The sequence below is a fragment of the Ranitomeya variabilis genome, chromosome 3, assembly GCF_051348905.1.
Source record: "Ranitomeya variabilis isolate aRanVar5 chromosome 3, aRanVar5.hap1, whole genome shotgun sequence".
Lineage (NCBI taxonomy): Eukaryota > Metazoa > Chordata > Amphibia > Anura > Dendrobatidae > Ranitomeya > Ranitomeya variabilis.
Genome location: NC_135234.1, coordinates 635,909,563 through 635,929,044, shown reverse-complemented (window position 1 = coordinate 635,929,044; position 19,482 = coordinate 635,909,563). Strand labels below are relative to the sequence as shown.

At 42.8% G+C, this 19,482-nt stretch overlaps 1 protein-coding gene across 3 annotated transcripts in view; it reads left to right on the top strand.

The window, feature by feature from the left end:
• SUOX (sulfite oxidase) overlaps nucleotides 1-19,039 on the top strand; it is a 41,579-nt gene extending 22,540 nt beyond the window's left edge. Inside the window, exons 1-3 of one of the 3 annotated variants that reach the window (XM_077297570.1) lie at nucleotides 4,579-4,687; nucleotides 12,341-12,515; nucleotides 15,348-17,195. In XM_077297570.1, coding sequence (XP_077153685.1) covers nucleotides 12,360-12,515; nucleotides 15,348-16,811 — 1,620 coding nt within the window. In that variant the 5' untranslated portion in view covers nucleotides 4,579-4,687; nucleotides 12,341-12,359 and the 3' untranslated portion in view covers nucleotides 16,812-17,195. Of the gene's footprint in view, nucleotides 1-4,578; nucleotides 4,688-12,340; nucleotides 12,516-15,347 lie in introns of those variants that run through there. The other 2 variants (XM_077297568.1, XM_077297569.1) reach the window with 2 other exon arrangements.
• The last annotated feature ends 443 nt before the right edge of the window (nucleotides 19,040-19,482 follow it).

Here is a 19,482-nt window from a genome sequence, read left to right as displayed (position 1 = left end):
CCACAGGGGTATATACAGCAGAGCCCGCACAGGGATATATAGAGCAAAGCCCCCACAGGGGTATATACAGCAGAGCCCGCACAGGGATATATAGAGCAAAGCCCACATCTCATCTCATCCCCCCCCCCCCCGATAATGGCCCCACAGTCCGGTTAAAAAGAAAAAAAAAAAAAACTCTCCTCACCTTTCCTTTTGCCCGCGCTGCTCCTGGCGGCTGCAGTCTGCCCAGGACACTGCAGGTGCGCGATGATATGACGTCATCGCGCACCCGCAGTGTACTGTCAGAGGCAGAGCGGGGAATGATGGGAGAGGAAGCGTCAGGTGACGCTCTCTCCTCCCATCATTGCATTGAACTATCCCGGTGTCATAGACGCCGGTATAGTTAAATGCGGCGGCGGCGGCACTGGGGGGGGTTCCGGGGGAGGAACAGTGCAGCGGCCCACTACTGGCATCGGCTCTTCTGGCATTTGCCAGAAGTGCCCGATGGCCAGCCTGGCCCTGCTCAGACCTGCCGGCCCGGGGCCCCTGACCTGCGGGGCCCGGTCGCAATGGCGACCGCTGCGACCGCGGTAGTTACGCCCCTGCCCTTCAGATGGATTACCTCGTTGGACGTGATAGGACATCAGAAGGTATGTATCGTGTGCGTTTATTATTTTGCCAAGCGAGGGCCTGCAAATGGATTGAGAGCAATAAATTATTAAAACAACCGTTGTGTTTATTTCATTAAAATACTTTTAAATCGTGTGTGTGTGTTTTAACCCTTTCAAACAATTGGATTAATAATGGATAGGTGTCATAATTGACGCTTCTCCATTATTAATCTGGCTTAATGTCACCTTACAATAGCAAGGTGGCATTAACCCTTCATTACCCCATATCCCACCGCTACAGGGAGTGGGAAGAGAGTGGCCAAGTGCCAGAATAGGCGCATCTTCCAGATGTGCCTTTTCTGGGGTAGCTGGGGGCAGATGTTTTTAGCCACGGGGGGGCCAATAACCATGGACCCTCTCCTGGCTATTAATATCTGCTGTCAGTCACTGGCTTTACCATTCTGGCGGAGAAAATTGCGCGGGAGCCCACGCCAATTTTTTCCGCCATTTAACCCTTTATTTTAGCAGCTACAGCGCTGAAATTTTGCACATACACACTACTAACATTAGTAGTGTGGAATATGCAAAAAAAATGGGGATATGAGATGGTTTACTATATGTAAACCATGTCTCATATCTTGTCGGGTTTGTGCAGGAGAAATGAAAAGCCGGCAATTGAACTACCGGCTGTTCACAGATATCGCGCTGAATGAAATCTAAATACAGAAAATATATATATATATATATATATATATATATGTGTGTTTTCCCGAACATTTGAGCACATAAATCCATTAGATGTCGGTTTTGCAAGCCTGCGCGAAAATCTCGCAGTACGGATTACATACGGAGGATGCCATGCGCAAAATACGCTGACACACCCTGACTACGGATCAATATTTTGGGAACATTTCTCCGTATTACGGCCGTAGTACGGACGTATAATACGTGGCGTATTGTCTTACGCCAAGTGTGACCCCAGCCTTATAGGGGTGCCCAAACTTTTTCATATAACTGTATCTCTGAACTAATCTTTCAATATCTTCCCTCACGTAATCTCGATCCTCCCAAGACCTCTTACTCTCCTCCACACTTATTCGCTACTCACCCAACTGCCTCCAAGACTTCTTCCGAATACCCCCCCCCCCCCATCCTCTTTAAATCTTTGCCCCAACGCGTCCGACTATCAACCACATTCGGATCCTTCAGACGGAACCTGAAAACCCACCTCTTCAGGAAAGCCTACAGCCTGCACTGACCCCGCTGCCTCTTCACAACTACCAAAGCTACCGCCTCACCAACACCGGAGCTCCTGCAACCCTCAACCTATTGTCTCCTTCCCCACCATCCTTTAGAACAGAGGTGTCAAACTGCATTCCTCGAGGGCCGCAAACAGGTCATGTTTTCAGGATTTCCTTAGCATTCCACAAGGTGCTGGAATCCTTCTGTGCAGGTGATTAAATTATCACCTGTGCAATACAAGGAAATCCTGAAAACATGACCGGTTTGTGGCCCTCGAGGAATGCAGTTTGACACCTCTGCTTTAGAATGTAAGCCCGCAAGGTCGGGGTCCTCGCCCCTCTGTATCAGTCTGTAATTGTTAGTTTGCTTACTGTAAGTGATATCTGTAATTTGTATGTAACCCCTTCTCATGTACCGCATCATGGAATCAATGGTTATATATATATATATATATATATATATATATATATATATATATATATATATATTTATTAATCTGCTGCCTCAGTCCCACACAATGAATGGTGGAAGGAGGAGCTGTTATAATTACGGCTATTTAGATCCAAAGGATGCAGATAGCGGTGAAATTGGTGGGCCAATGTTTTTAGCACTTTGGCTGTCTTGTTCCACTGACCACTCTTTGTCCAGATTTGATATGATGATGATTTTTATTTCATCAATAGTACATATGGAAATAAACAACTATGTAATATACAGCTCTGGCAAAAATCAAAACCCTGTCACGGGCAGCCCAATCTCCCGACCTGAACCCCATTGAAAACCTCTGGAATGTAATCAAGAGGATGATGGATAGTCGCAAGCCATCAAACTAAGAAGAAATGCTTAAATTTTTGCACCAGAAGCAGTGTGACAGACTGGTGGAAAGCATGCCAAGACGCATGAAAGCTGTGATTAAAAATCATGGTTATTCCACAAAATATTGATTGCTGAACTCTTCCTGATTAGTATTGTTGTCTCTAAATGATTATTAACTTGTTTTCTTTGAATTATTTAAGGTCTGAAAGCCCAGGGTTTTTGTTTTTTTAATTGAACATTTTTCTTTGTCAGAAATAAAAAAAATGCAACATTTATTGCTTGGAAGTTCGGAGACATGTTGTCAGTAGTTCATAGACTAAAAGAACAATTTACATTTTACTAAAAAATATGCCTATAAAGAGAAAAATCAGACAAACTGAACATTTTACAGTGGTCTCTTTATTTTTGCCAGAGCTGTATCTTATCAGAGAAATTTGCTTCAGCTGCCAAAATTGATCCGTCATTATCAACATTGTCAATCTTGAGCGAAATCTGTATACGGTGAAGACTTTCCCATTACTAAGAGAATCTTACTAGCAACTGCCTTCTCCTATGTAGATAGAATTGATAATGACTGATCAGTTTTGGCAGAGAAAGAAGCAGATTTCTCTGATAAAGTTCCAAGTTGTGTATTTTCTCATAATATTGATTTATGAAATTAAAAATGTAAACGATGGTTACTCTTTAAGTTCCACAATGTGCATGTGTTCTGAATGGCAAGCCACTAAACAAAAGAATTGGGCTTTTAAATTCCAGTTTTCTTAGTCTCATGACCTCTCTTGGGAAATCTCCATACACATTATTAGGGTTGTCAAAATCCAACACAGTGGTTCAAAATAATAATAATAATAATAATAATAATAATAAAAAAAAAAAAAACTGGGACAAAATCGTGAGCCAACACTGACATTTTTATAAAAAAAAAAAAAAAAAAACTACAATTGAGGCAGTTTTTCCTTTTCAAATATATCGTTGAACCTTTTCATATAGAAGCAAACTAAAGCCCTTTCTGATATCGGGCATAATAATACACTGATGTTGGACAGCCCCCTCCCTTTGATGTGGTCTCGGGCGGTGAGCCCACAACTTTTCCGGCACATGTCAGCTGTTTTGAACAGATGTCTCCTGCAGACTTCTATGGTTCACTGCCAGATTGCTATGAGCGCTGCCCGGTGCTCATAGCAAGTGAGTAATCATCGCCTGTATGTATCAGAGTCTATCGGTTTATGGCTGCTTCTAGTCTCCCATGGAAACTATTGAAGCATGCCAAAAGTGAGGAAACGAGAAGGAAAAAGTTTGCAAAATTATTAAAAAATATAAAAGTTCAAACCTACACATATTTGGTATCACCACGTTCAGAATCACCCAATCTATTAATAAAAAAATTCACCTGATCGCTAAATGGCGTAGCAAGAAAATAGTCAAAACGCCAGAATTAAGTTGTTTTTTTTTGTTTAATTCAATGTCGCCACGACATTGAATTAAAATGCAATAAGGAGCGATCAAAAGATCGAATGTGCACCAAAATGGTATCATTAAAAATGTCAGCTCGGTGCACAAAAAATAAGCCATCACCCAACGCAAGATCATGAAAAATGGACACGCTACGGGTATCGTAAAATGGTGCACATTATTTATTTATTTATTTTTAACAAGGTTTTGAATCTTTTTCACCACTTAGATAAAAAGGAACCTAGACATGTTTGGTGTCTATGAACTCGTAATGACCTGTAGAATCAGAATGGCAGGTCAGTTTTAGCAAAAGCAAGCAAAAGAAAAAAACTGTGGGACTACACGTTTTTTGTTTTTTTTCTTGCAATTTCACCACACTTGGAATTTTGTTTTCCCGTTTTTCCAATGGTGTCAGTAAAAAGTACAGCTCGTCCCACATAAAACAAGCCCTCACATGGCCATACTGTCCGAAAAATTTAAAAAGTTATGGCTCTGGGAAGAAGGGGAGCAAAAAACAAGCGCAAAAACGAAAATACCTCCGGTCATGAAGGGGAAAAATGAGTCTGGAAGGGGGCCACGAAAACCTGGTGAGAGATTCCCATCTAAAGGCATCATAATATAGGGGCAGAGACCCTATTTCAGCCATGCATCACTTACTGGGCTGCTTGATATAATTTTGATCGCTTTTTTTCCCTGCTGCAGATGTTTACGTTCACTGAATGTTGAGCCCTGTATAACTTGCCCACACCACTGTTGGGCAGCTTTCAGCCCATGCACAGTGTGCGCAAACTGCTACTATTCCGGGTTATACAGAGATCATGAAAATGCCGGACTACCTGGCAGCAGGGTTACTAGTCATCGAATTTGCTGTTAAATGTGATTTTTATCAAGACTACAACAAGCAGCCCAGTAAGTGACACTGCACTGGAATCGGGGTCTCTGACTCTATTTGCTATTTTCTTTGGTTACAGCCGTGTTGGTTGAAATTGGCAACTTGGCCAACTCTTCCCTTTTGTGGAGCCTTCACTGATGTCTATTGAGGAAGGAACAATAATTTGATTCTTATTCCTTTTGTGGATTTCATGGGTGTGGCTTTATGGCGATGATTATACGCGTTCAACCATCATACTACTGCTATATACAGGTGATTCTCATAAAATTAGAATATAATCAAAAAGTTAATTTATTTCAGTTCAAAACAAAAAGTGAAACTCTTATATAGAGGCATTACAGACATAGTGATCTATTTCAATTTTTTATTTCTGTTAATGTTGATGATTATGGGTTACAGCCAGTGAAAACCCAAGTCATTATCTCAGTAAATTAGAATAACTTATAACACCTGATTGAAAAATTATTTTAAAATCCAAAATGTTGGCCTACTGAAATGTGTGTTCAGTAAATGCACTCAATACTTGGTCAGGGCTCCTTTGGCGTCAGTGCAGCGTGGCATGGAGGTGATCAGCCTGTGGCACTGCTGAGGGGTTATGGAAGCCCAGGTTGCTTTGATAGCAACCTTCAGCTCATATGCATTGTTGTCTGGTGTCTCTCATTTTCCTCTTGACAATACCCCATAGATTCTCTATGGGGTTAAGGTCAGGCGAGTTTGTTGGCCAATCAAGCACAGTGATGCTGTTGTTTTTAAACCACGTATTGGTACTTTTGGCAGTGTGGGCAGGTGCCAAGTCCTGCTGGAGAATGAAATTTCCATCTCCAAAAAGCTTGTCGGCAGAAGGAAGCATGAAGTGCTCTAATATGTCCTGGTAGACGGCTGCGCTGACTTTGGTCTTGATAAAACACAATGGACCTACACCAGCAGATGACATGGCTCCCCAAACCATCACTGATTGTGGAAACTTCACACTAGACCTAAGTCAGATTGTATTGTGCCTCTCCACTCTTCATCCAGACTCTGGGGCCTTGATTTCCAAATGAAATGCAAAATTTACTTTCATCTGAAAACAACATCCACTCCTTGTGAATCTCCCAAAAAATTTTGAATGGCCTTTTCTTAAGTATCCTTTCAGGCTGCGGTTATCCCAGTTGCTTGTGCCCCTTTTTCTACCACACTTTTTCCTTCCACTAAACTCTCCATTAATATGCTTGGATACAGCACTCTGTAACAGCCAGCTTCTTTAGCAATGATCTTTTGTGGCTTAGGCCTCTTTCACACTTCAGTTGTGTGGCGTCAGTTGGGTCCGACATCGTGGCGGATCGACGGATCCGTCAAATTTGGTGGAAAAACGGTTCTAACGGATCCGTTTTTTTAACGGATCAGCTGCCCTGATCCGTTAAAAAGACGGATCCGTTAGAACCGTTGCGACCGTTTTTACGTCCGTTTTAACCGTTTTTTGATGGATCCGTTTTTAAAAAGGGGAGGATTTCAATGTGATTGGCTACTGGAAACTACTGGAACACTATATATAGCGTGTATTTACACCACATCTTTGAAAGGTTGTAGAGAAAGTGGCAGAAATGGAAGGAGTCCTGGCGAACATTGCAAAGATCTATGCGGATTTTACTTTTGAGGCAAATCAGTTGGCAGTCAGCGTTCGAGAGAGGGAGGAACGAAGACTGCGAATCCTACGGCAGCGGCAGAAGAGAAGGCTGTGGATCCATCCCATCACAGCACAACGTATGACCCGTGGTGTTTATTCCACGCTTTACATGGAACTAAGGGAAAACCCTCAAAAGTTCTTCAATTATGTGAGGATGAGAGCTGAAAATTTCGAATTTTTATTGGGCTATGTGGAAGACTGTATACGGAGACGAGACACCCAGATGCGATTCTCAATATCACCAGCAGAGCGTCTCATGGTGACTATTCGGTAAGTAATTTTTTTATTAAATGATTCTCATTCATCAGACTTATAACTGTGTTTTTTTTTGTATTTTTTTTATTAAGTATTGTCTTTTCGTTTTGTTAACAGATTCCTTGCAACTGGAGAGTCGTTCTCATCCCTCCATTTTCAATTTCGACTTGGGATATCCACAATCTCAGGGATCATCAGAGAGACCTGCCGGGCATTGTGGGAGTGCCTACAAGTGGAATACATCCCAGAGCCATCACAGGAGAGGTGGCTGGAGATCGCCCAAATTTTTCATCAAATTTGCCAGTTTCCCAATTGTGTTGGAGCAGTTGATGGAAAGCACATAAGGATCGTCAAACCTTCAGGCTCTGGATCACAGTTTTATAACTATAAGAAGTATTTCTCTATTGTGTTGATGGCCATAGCTGACGCACAATGCAAGTTCATCGCTGTGGATATCGGTGCGTATGGACGTGCAAATGATTCACAAATCTTTAAAAATTCTTTAATGGGGCGCCGTTTATATGGAGAGACATTTGATTTTCCGCCCCCTAGACCTCTCCCTGGAACCACCGGTCCACCGTTACCATTTGTTTGCGTTGGAGATGATGCCTTCCAGCTTTCCCCACATTTGCTTAAACCCTTTGGAAGTAGTGGACTGACTCAGAGGAAGAAAATTTTCAATTACCGTTTAACCAGAGCACGCAGAGTAGTGGAATGTGCTTTTGGCATCCTAACTGCCAAATGGAGAGTGCTACTAACTGCCATTAAACTGCAGACTGAAACTGTCGATGTGGTCAAAGCGTGCGTTGTCCTGCATAATTTTGTTCTATCAAAAGAACAAGTTTCCCTGGAGGATAATGTTTCAGAAAGCACCTTACGGGATTACCAAAACCCCACTTTTCGCAGTCCAGTAGCAGTCTGCAGAATGCGGGACAGTTTTGCAGACTACTTCATGTGTCCTGCAGGATCAGTTGACTGGCAGTATGAAATGGTGTAAAAAAAATTTTCTTTTTATACTTGTAAAAATAACAATTTTTGTTTGCATACAAAATCTTTGTACTTTAATGCAGCATTGTATGTTTTGCAACGGTACCCTTTAAACACTGTTATTGTTACTATTGCCATAACCTTAGTGACTTAAAAAATTAATAAAAAAAAAAAAAAAACACAATAAAATTGTTTTTAAACCAAAAAACTGTTTATTGACTTTTACAGATTCTCATAGTTTGGGGTGGAGATAGTAGCGGAGGGGCGGACCACGTCGAGAGTGGGGGACAGGACATCACGGGGAGGAACAGAAGTGGAATGGGTGGTGAAAACATGAGGTTGTGTAGAGAGTTGAGGTGCAGATGTGGTGTGTGTGAGGTATGAAGGTGTTGCTGGGATTGATAACGGAGAAGTTAAAGGGGAAGAATGGAAGGGGGACGTTAAAAACTGGGAAAGACTAAGGGGGGAAGGAACAAATGACGAAGGAGTAGAATGGACGGGAGGAGGACGTACAGGAGGAGGAGGACGGATGGGAGGATAGACGGCGACTTGAGAGGGGAAAGGTGTTGACACATGAGGGGTAGGTGCAGGGGCATGGGATATCGCCTGCGCTAGAGCTGTGAGGCAGCCTTGCATCACATGCATCTGCAGGTCAGGAGTTAGATTTTCCATGTGCCTGAGGACCGACTGAAAAAAACAGTGTCTTGGTGACTGGTTTGCATCTGATTGCATCCTATCAAGACGACTGCTGAGTTCAAGTATGCTTTTGTTAAGCATATTGTACCCAGTAGACGTTTGCTCAGTCAAAAGCTTGATGGCACTGTGAAAGGATGCATTCAGCTGCAAAAAGTCAGGCGCATAGCTCCTTTCCTGACCTCTCTGGCGCTGCCGTCCTGACCACAAAGTTGGTCTAGATGTTGCGGCAGTGGCAGAGGGGTGGGGTAAAGGGAACTCTAACTCATCACCTGCAGCTTCAAGTGATGAAGTCCGCCCTGCTGCTCCAGCGCTGGTGGATGGGGCTGAGGGATCAAACAAAAGGGAAGGTGCAGAAACAGAGGGGTCAACGTGGTCCCCGGTGGCGGACTCTCGAGGGATCGCTCCAGAGGGCTGCAACTCTGATGCAGGCTCCCGAGTGCTGCAGAAAGTGCTGTTAAAGAAGAAGAAAAACAAATTAGTACTTTGATATTACAATTGCCCTTGCTGCAAAAAAAAATTGAAGGTTTTACACATTTTTACAGTTTGACTGAAAATGTGGTGTTGAATATTTACCTTCTGCTCAGCAGCGTCGACCGGAGGAACGACAGGGCTCTTGCATGTTTGTATCTGCTCCTGCGTCCTCTAGATCCACTCGGGGCCTGCATCTCCTTATTAAACTCCCTCTTGAAGCGATCCCTGATTGACCGCCACCGCACGATAATCCTGTTACCTGGAAAGAGATAGCAAAAATTGGTTACTATACACCACATTAAATCATGCTAAAATAAGGTTATGAAGTGTGAATACTTACGCGCTAGATCCTGGGCCCCAGCATCTAGTTCCTCCCAGTTATCCATAACAGCACTGCACACTTCCTCCCATAGCCGTCGGGTGATTAACTGGTCAGCATGGCGGCGGTCCGACATGTTCCACAGCGGCTCCCTACTTTGTACTGCTTCGATGAGGGTGTTCACATCGATGCCCTCCTCTTCATCATCTTGTTCGGGAGCACGCTGTGAAGCCTACGAAAAATATAAGAATAAAAAGGGAAAGATTACAACACATGAATTTTACATTTTACTAAACACAAAAACAAAAAGGAACTTACTGTTCGGCGACCGCCGCGATTATTATTCCGACGACAATGGGAGGTGCTTTGAGGAACTCTGTCGAGCCCCGGATTGTGAAGACTAATAAAAATAAATAAATAAAATTAATAATGTTCTTTGATTGAGGCATATGTATTGTGTGTGCTGTGCTGAATGTTTGTGTTGGGTGTATTGCATTGTATGTGAGGATCGGTCTGTTCAAAACTTACACTATGCGCTCCCGCTCCTTGTCTTTCTCCACCCTGTCCGTCTCCTTCTGTAAGCCCCTCTGCTTCATATTCCTGTGAATACAGAACACATAAAGGGTTAAAAAACAATGACCATAGTTGTATCACAAAAAAATATTTGAGAGCGAAAAAAAACAAAAATTCACCTCAGTTTGTTGCTGGTGTGCTGGGGGGCTCTCAGAAGAAGACATTATGGTCTTGTGTGAATCTTGGGTTGTTCAGTCCGTACCTCTTGGTCCCAAGTATCTGTAAGTATACAGACAGTTCTAAGCTACTATACACAAGGATAGATGCAGCTGTAGGATTTAACACTTAAATCTTTTTAAAAAACTTTTAGATTTCCTCCAACACAAAATGAAAAATTTTTTTCTAACCGTCATACTTTATATGGTAGATATGCTTTATGCACAAGCTGCCAAACCCTCTAGCCCTGTTTCCCCACCAAAAAAAAACCCCAAGAACCCTTTAAAGCAACAACAAAACTGAAATTGATATGCGCAATGCGCATGTTGGTAAAACCCACCTAAACAAAGTTTCACCTTATCAAAAATGTTCCTCATTCGAAATTAAAATACCAATTCCAAAAATTGTTAATTATGATTACCCTACAGTTTGTTTTTTCTAAAACCGGAAAACATATTCTATACCCAAGATTTGCATTACACATTTATATATATAACCTTTACTGCAGGTTTACCCAATATTACATTTATCTTGAAATGAGACTACTGACAGTTTTGTGCAATTTTTATTACTATTTTTAAAAAAAAAAAATTTTTTTTAATGGTACAGTAGGAGCTACACTGCTCTTTATTTGAAATACTATTACATTTTGGAGAACAACAAAAATGCAGAACACATCACACATCATTTATACACACACACAAATCACATTTTACACCTCAGCTATTAAAAATAACAGCATAGTATGAAAAACATATAAACAGGGCAGGCAGGCGCACGCACACAAGCACGCACGCACACAAGCACGTACGCACACAAGCACGCACGCTGGATGGCAGTACTCACATGGCTGTCTCAGGCAGGGTCTGGCTTGCAGGGCCTCTCTGGCTGGCTGGCAAAGTCTTGCTGGCAGAGTGTCTCTGGCTTGCAGGGCCTCTCTGGCTGGATGGCAGAGCCTGGCTGGTTGGGTCTTGGGTCTTGCTGGTTGGGTCTTGGGTCTTGCTGGCTGGGTCTGGCTGGGTCTCTCTGGCATGGAAGGGTCTCTCTTGCTGGCTGGTACATTTGGGAATGACCTGTCCTCTTTATATAGTTTTTGGGTTGTCTGGGCAAAGTTGCAACTTTTTGGAGCATGCTCAATCAAAAAAAGCGGATTGAGGCGACGGATCCGCCAAAAAACGGATCGCGACGGATCCGTCACCCATAGGTGCCCATTCTAAAAAAAGGCGGACGTGACGGATCCGTCGCGTTCCGCCTTTTAGACGGCGCAAAAAAACGTTACAAAGTCCGTTAATGTCTAGACAACGTCCGCCAAATATCGACGGATCCGTCGCATGGCGGATGGAACGGACGACCATCCGCCACAATCCGTCTCTAATGCAAGTCAATGGGAAAATAGCGGATCCGCCAAAAAAAAATGACGGATCCGTCATTTCACGAAATTGGCGGTTTTTGACTGACGCCGAAAGACTGAAGTGTGAAAGAGGCCTTACCCTCCTTGTGGAGTGTGTCAGTGACTGCCTTCTGGACATCTGTCAAGTCAGCAGTCTTCCCCATGATTCTGGAGCCTACTGACACACACTAAGGGACTTTTTTTATATGCTTAGGAAGCCTTTGCAGGTGTTTAATTTATTCTAATTTACTGAGATAATGACGTTTGGGTTTTCATTGGCTGTAAGCCATAATCATCAACATTAACAGAAATAAAGACTTGAAATCACTGTTTGTAATGATTCTATATAATGAGTCTCACTTTTTGTGTTGCAGAACTGCAATAAATTAACTCTTTGATCTAATTTTGTGAGAAGCACCTGTATTGTGTATGACTACCTTTTAGTAACATTACAAGTGAAGGTCCATATTGGCTGTGTTCAGTGACGCTGTGCAAGGAATAAAAAGAGGTTTCTAGAAATGTATCAGATGAAAAATTTTGAACATGGTCTACTTCTTTCCAGATTATGGCATGCTGCAATAAATTGCTAAAACATTTGTTAAATTTCACCAGATGAATGGCTGTTTTGTGGGAAATCTTCCTTCTTGGTCAAATTTAAGCTGGCTAGTTACAGTGAAAACTGTTTTTAAAGCATGACCTGCCTGTTCCAAGTTTAGCATTACTTGCTTGTTAAAGCTACTGGTGGGTTCCAGACAGTGTTTATAAGAAATGCTTATTTTGTCATACCTAAGTTGCCATATCCGTATGTTTATACATATTTTATATTGCCTTCCAGGTTACAGAAGCAAATCTTCATGTCTGTGCGAATATGCGCAGCCAGGAATGAGTCCAGACAGAACCATAGCACAGGAAAGGAGTCTAGAGCAAACCGCTGGAAATGGGGTACCACCACCGCAGGAGCTTTGTTGGGATTGGGCTCCTTGGTTATCTTTGATACTCAACAGAAAAAAGTAGGTCTTGACATTTACAAAAGCATATTTTGTTTTTCCCTTTTTTTTATATATATATTTATGGCGAGTCATGAAGAAAAATGGCCATCATGGAAGTGCAGATGCCTGGTGCATTCCTGAAGTTGACCATACACATTCAATAGTTGTCTAAAGCAGGGCCGGCCCGAACGTATAGGCGAACTAGGCGGCCGCCTAGGGCGCCGACCCTAAGGGGGCGCCAGAGAAAAATAGAAAAAATTATAAAAAATCTTTTCAAAAGGCAAAAGGTGTATGGAGCGGAGCCGCGTGTGTATGGAGCGGAGCGCGTGTGTACGGAGCGCAGCCGCGTGTGTAGGAGTAGCTGTGTGGCCATTATACGGTACGAAGTATCATGTGCGGCCAATATACAGTATGGAGCATCATGTGTGGCCATTATACAGTATGGAGCATCATGTGTGGTCATTATACAGTATGGAGCATCATGTGTGGCCATTATACAGTATGGAGCACTGTGTGGCCATATTTTTTTTGTTTAATTCTTTATGAAAGTGTGATCAGCAGTGCTAAATGGGTGTGGTTGGGACGTGGATATGGGTGTGGCTAGTTATGAATGGGTGTGGTCAGAGGTGTGGCCTAAAATTTGCCGAAGCGCGACGCAAACTTTGTCCCTCTTTCCCATCTTCAAAAGTTGGGAGGTATGTTAAAAGTAGTAGGGGCGCAACAAAATAGTTTCGCCTAGGGAGCCGTAATCTCTCGGGCCGGCCCTGGTCTAAAGGCCTGTTAGGCCAACAACCATTTCTCTTGCTTTCTTCTCATGCACACATTCACATTAACCCCTTCATGACTGATTTTCTTCTAGAGAAAACATTTTTTTTTCCACTTTCTTACCTTTTTTCTAAGAGCAACACTTTGCTTTCTCCAACATGGTTTTTAAACTTTGTTTCTACAGTGTGTACTGTGTTAAAATTGACCTGGCAATACGATTCTTCAGGGCAACGACCATAGTGATGCCAAACTTATAAGTGAGGGTTTTTTGGTTTTTTTTTTGTTTTGTTTTTTGTGCATGTGTTTTGAATGGAAGAGAGCTGCTGCCAGACACTTTTTCTTAACAAAGGATCAAGGATGTTGAATTTAATCCTGCGCCATTCTTTAGCTCCTATCATCTATTGAGCACTCAAGACTCTTCGCATGGCAATCCAATGCTGCCATTCATCACAGTTGGCTGATGCGTTAAGGTGGTTAGTAGTGATGAGCAAGTGTACTCGTTGCTGGGGTTTTCCCGAGCAAGCTCGGGTGACCTCCAAGTATTTGTAAGTGCACGGAAATTTAGTTTTCGTTGCCTCAGCTGCATAATTTACAGCTTGAATACATGTGGGGATTCCCTAGCAACCAGGCAACCCCCACATGTACTCAGGCTGGTTAGCAGCCGTAAATCATTCAGCTGCGTCAACAAAAGCTAAATCTCCGAGCAGTTACAAATACTCGGAGACCACCCGAGCGTGCTCCGGAAAACCCAAGCAACGAGTATACTCACTAATAGTGTTGAGCGATACCGTCCGATACTTGAAAGTATCGGTATCGGAAAGTATCGGCCGATACCGGCAAAGTATCGGATCCAATCCGATACCGATACCCGATACCAATACAAGTCAATGGGACTCAAGTATCGGACGGTATTCCTGATGGTTCCCAGGGTCTGAAGGAGAGGAAACTCTCCTTCAGGCCCTGGGAACCATATTAATGTGTAAAATAAAGAATTAAAATAAAAAATATCGCTATACTCACCTGTCCGACGCAGCCGGGACCTCAGCGAGGGAACCGGCAGCGTTGTTTGTTTAAAATTCGCGCTTTTACTTGGTTACGTGAAGTCCCGGCTTGTGATTGGTCCGCGTCCCGGCAACATGGCCGCCCTGACCAATCACAAGCCGTGACGTCACGGGAGGCTGGACATGCGCGTATTTTGAAAAGCGCGCGTGTCCAGCCTCCAGTGACGTCCCGGCTTGTGATTGGTTAATGGCGGCCATGTTGCCGGGACGTCACTGGAGGCTGGACACGCGCGCTTTTCAAAATACGCGCATGTCCAGCCTCCCGTGACGTCACGGCTTGTGATTGGTTAATGGCGGCCATGTTGCCGGGACGTCACTGGAGGCTGGACACGCGCGCTTTTCAAAATACGCGCATGTCCAGCCTCCCGTGACGTCACGGCTTGTGATTGGTTAATGGCGGCCATGTTGCCGGGACGCGGACCAATCACAGCAAGCCGTGACGTAATTTCGTCACGGCTTGCTGTGATTGGTCCGCGTCCCGGCAACATGGCCGCCCTGACCAATCACAAGCCGGGACTTCACGTAACCAAGTAAAAGCGCGAAATTTAAACAAACAACGCTGCCGGTTCCCTCGCTGAGGTCCAGGCTGCGTCGGACAGGTGAGTATAGCGATATTTTTTATTTTAATTCTCTTTTTTACACATTATTACATTAATGTTGTTGCGATACCCGATACCACAAAAGTATCGGATCTCTGTATCGGAAATTCCGATACAGCAAGTATCGGCCGATACCCGATACTTGCAGTATCGGAATGCTCAACACTACTCACTAATCACTAGTGGTTAGATCAACATGTGCAGCAAACAGTCTCTGCTCCCCATGTAGGACCATGGGATTCATGTTATGGACATTACTTGTCCAATAGTTGCCTGTCACTTAGAGGGATAGGCTTTGATATTACTCGCCACTACTTGTACAACTGTGTTTTGTATTTGCATTATATTTAAGCTTATTAGAGCACTTTTACAAAGTTATATGTGGCAATTTAGACATATCTTAATATGGCTTTTCTCTATTTTCTCAGGCTGCTCTGGCAGAGTCTAAAAAAGAACCTGTCCCATTACATTTGTTCCCTCAGTATACAAGGGATGATGTGAAGAAGCACAAAAGTCCTTCTGACAGAATATGGGTTACTTATGCTGGAGAAGTATTTGACATCACAGATTTTGTGGATTTGCATCCTGGAGGGAACAGAATCTTGCTGGCTGCTGGGGGAGCATTAGAACCTTTCTGGGCCCTCTATGGGGTTCACAAGAGTGAGCATGTTATAGAACTGTTGCAAGAGTACAAGGTGGGAGTGCTCAGCCCTGATGACAAGGAACCACCACGTGATTTATCTGATCCCTACTCTGGTGATCCTTCTCGACATCCTGTTCTAAAGATCAATAGTCAAAAACCCTTTAATGCTGAGCCTCCACCTGAAATGTTGACTGAGAACTTCATCACTCCAAATGTGCTGTTTTTCAAGAGGAACCATTTGCCTGTGCCAAATATTAACCCTGATGAATATCAGCTTGTTATCGAGAGACCTCCTGGAGCAAAGTGGGTTAAACCGTTGAAATTGTCCCTCAAAGACCTAAAGACCAAATTTCCTCGACATGAAGTGACTGTCACTCTGCAATGTGCTGGAAATAGACGCTCTGAAATGAATGCTATAAAGACAGTTAAAGGACTAGACTGGGGTGCAGCAGCAATTAGTACAGCTCGTTGGGGAGGAGTATGGCTGAGGGATGTCTTATCAAATGCTGGCTACACTGAGGACTTTCCCAATGTGCGCCATGTTCAGTTTGAAGGCTTGGATAAAGACATAACTGGAACAAAGTATGGAGCCTCCATCTCTTTTAAGCGTGCAATGAGCAAGGACTGTGAAGTCCTACTTGCCTATGAAATGAATGGTGAAGAATTGCCTAAAGATCATGGCTTTCCTCTGCGGGTTATTGTGCCCGGTGTGGTAGGCGCCCGGAATGTTAAGTGGTTGGGACGCATTATTGTAAGTGAGGAGGAAAGTTCCAGTCACTGGCAGCAGAATGATTACAAGGGCTTCAGTCCATCTGTGGATTGGGATACTGTAGACTTTTCCACCTCTCCAGCCATACAAGACCTACCTGTGCAATCTGCTATTACAGAGCCACGTCCTGGAGGAACGATCACCCCAGATCATGATGGAAAAGTAACCATCAAAGGATATGCATGGAGTGGTGGTGGGAGAGAGATTGTGCGAGTGGATGTGTCTCTAGATGGAGGGAAAACTTGGAAAGTGGCTGATCTTACTGGGGAGGAGACTAAGGGACCGACATGGGCATGGAAGCTGTGGAAATTGGAGGCAACTATTCCTGATGAACAGAAAGAATTGACCATTATCTGTAAGGCTGTAGATAGCAGCTATAATGTGCAGCCAGATACTGTGGCCCCAATATGGAACTTACGTGGGGTGCTGAATAATGCATGGCATCATATAAGCGTTACAGTAGACAAAGATGAACTTTGATATTAAGGTGTTATTTCTTATGGACAGAGAAATGGGGGGTAAAAAAACCTTAAGACTTGTTACAGTAATAAAATGTGTATAAATAGTGGCCTGTTTTTTACTAATTCTGATGACCTCTATTTATAAATTTGAGATGGTTTGTACTGAAATTTAGTATAGTGTAATTTGTCAATATATAATAATTTTATAGGAATCCTATAGAATCCGCTCCAGTCTAATAGAATCATGTCATTGCAATTGATGAGCATATAATTGAATTGTGTGCGTTTTGTATCCTATACGTACATTGACCACTTTTGAAGTGGCTATAAAATCCTTAAAATATGCAATGTTGTGATTTGTATAGAATTGCATGCCCTGACCAATAAACATGGTCGCTTTTTGAGTGGGGCCTTACTTGGTGGTTGTGTTGGATTACGCACACGGTGATGTTACACCAGTCTGCCAGCACGGCGGTTATTGAGTATACAATGAGTGAACAAAAGTATTGGGTCACCTACAGATTACACCTATGGGAGCTTTTGACAACATATTCTAAATCCATTGCCATTCATATGGAGTCGGCCCACACTTTGCACTTTGCAGCTATCACCGCTTCCACTCTTCTGGGAAGGCCTTCTACATATTTTTGGAGTGTCTAAGGGAATTTTGTGCTCATTTATCCAGAAGGGAATTGAGAGGTCAGCCACTACTGAATGAGTACAGTGTTCACAATTTCAGTTCTTGTTCATCCTAAAGTGGTTCAATGGGGTTGAGGTCAGGACTCTGTTTCCGAATTCTTCCACACCAAGCTAGCCCAGCCATGCCTTTATGGACCTAGTTTTGTTCAACGAGGCAGTGTTTTTAAAACGGCCAATGGCCTTCAAAACTATTCCCACTAAGTTGCAACCATATAGTAGTTCAAAGCATCTTGATATTCCAAAGTACAAAAAATTTCCCTTTAATTGAACTGGGGGGGGGGGGGGGGGTGTCTAAAACAACTCCATAGCAATATGCCACTTGCCAAACTTTACAGTTGGCACAATGCAGTCAGACATGTAGCAGACTTCATCTGGCAGTGGGGAACTGTGTTCTGTGACGTGATGAATCAGTCCATGGGTTAGACCACTTTGACTCTTGGCATTGTGCTTGGTCATGTAAGGCTTCCATGCAGTTACCAAGTCATGTAAACTCATGCAAAGAGGATCCTGGAGCACAGTTCAGCTCTGCAGTTGCGAAGACAGCAGAGCATTTGTTGGAGCAGATCATTCTTGGCAGAGTTGCTGTGGCTTCTAAGCACTTCCACATTTCAATAAAGCTGCTCTTTTAGAATGACCCATTCTCGCACAAACACTAGTGAAGGCGGACTACAAGACACAGTGCTGTATTTTATACACACGGCAATGGTGAAAAGCTTGGGTTCAATGATTAAAAGGTGTCCCATTACTTTTGTCCACATAGTGTGTGTAAACAGGGCTGTAGACTATATCTGATACTTCAAGAGATATTCATGATAGAACTGGAATATTAAAACTAACCTTGGTTACCAAGATGGTACCCAAGACAGTCGGAAAGTACTGATTTAATATTGCATTTTTTTTTCTATGAAGAAGTGTAGGAGGGTCATTCATTGGTTGCCTAAACGTTGTCCCTTTTTCTCTGTTGCGCTAGAATATAAAAATGTTTCCTCTGCTGTGAAACGCACAATCTTGATCAGATTTAATCTTTGAAGAAGTATACTTGTCTAAAGAATATAAATGGGAATGACCAGTGAGGACGTTCCTGAATAGTAACTGGAAATGCTTCCAGCCTTCGTGTACTAACCAAAATGTATTGCTATATTTATAGTAATGGGCTAATATTTTATAATTGGTACATGTTGATTAATACATTCTGATGTAAAGTTCCTAAATTCCTTAGATTGCATATTTTTTGTAAAAGATAACCTTTTGTATTTTATTTGGCTTTACATGCAAATAGCAATGTAATAAAATATAGTTTTATTGATTTTAAAGAGTAAAATCTGTTAAAATGGTGGCTGGCAAGTGCACAACAGAAAGTTAAAGAAATGTATTCGAAAAAGGATATTATAGAGTTGTATTCTCTGAGAAAGGTGTAAGAAAAACGACCACATACGGTAATTACAAGTGAAACCATGGACTGGTGCATTGTATTTTTATTCTGCTTATTCACCTTTCTCCTTGTGTAACACTATAGTAATTTGCTTTTTTTATAAAAATGTCTTGCCTTATCCCTATATCTAATTTTTATTTTTTCTTTACTTCTGGTGACGTTTCATTTTGAAAGATGGCCTTGCAGTCTTCCCCCATGGCTTCAAACACTGAAACATCACATCATCAGGGGTTCGGTGTTACTATCCCTTGATGATTTCTTGCTTCAGGGGGGTTATGGCAATTTTGACTGCACCTTCAATAGCCACCACCCACTTAATTTGTGCCTAACACGTGTTTCAATGGCCACTGCCACGGTCCCCACTTCTATCGCCTATATTTTTTCCTGAAATATGTCGTCATATCAGGGGGTGGTGATTAAAAACTGACTAGCTGAATCCATCTAAGCTCTATGTAGACAGGAGGTCAATTTTCCCTGTATGAGTCATCAGTCGCTGCAAAAGTCCATGGCAGGGGGGACCAGCTGGGTCAGGAGTTGAAGCCAGGAATTATTTATGCAG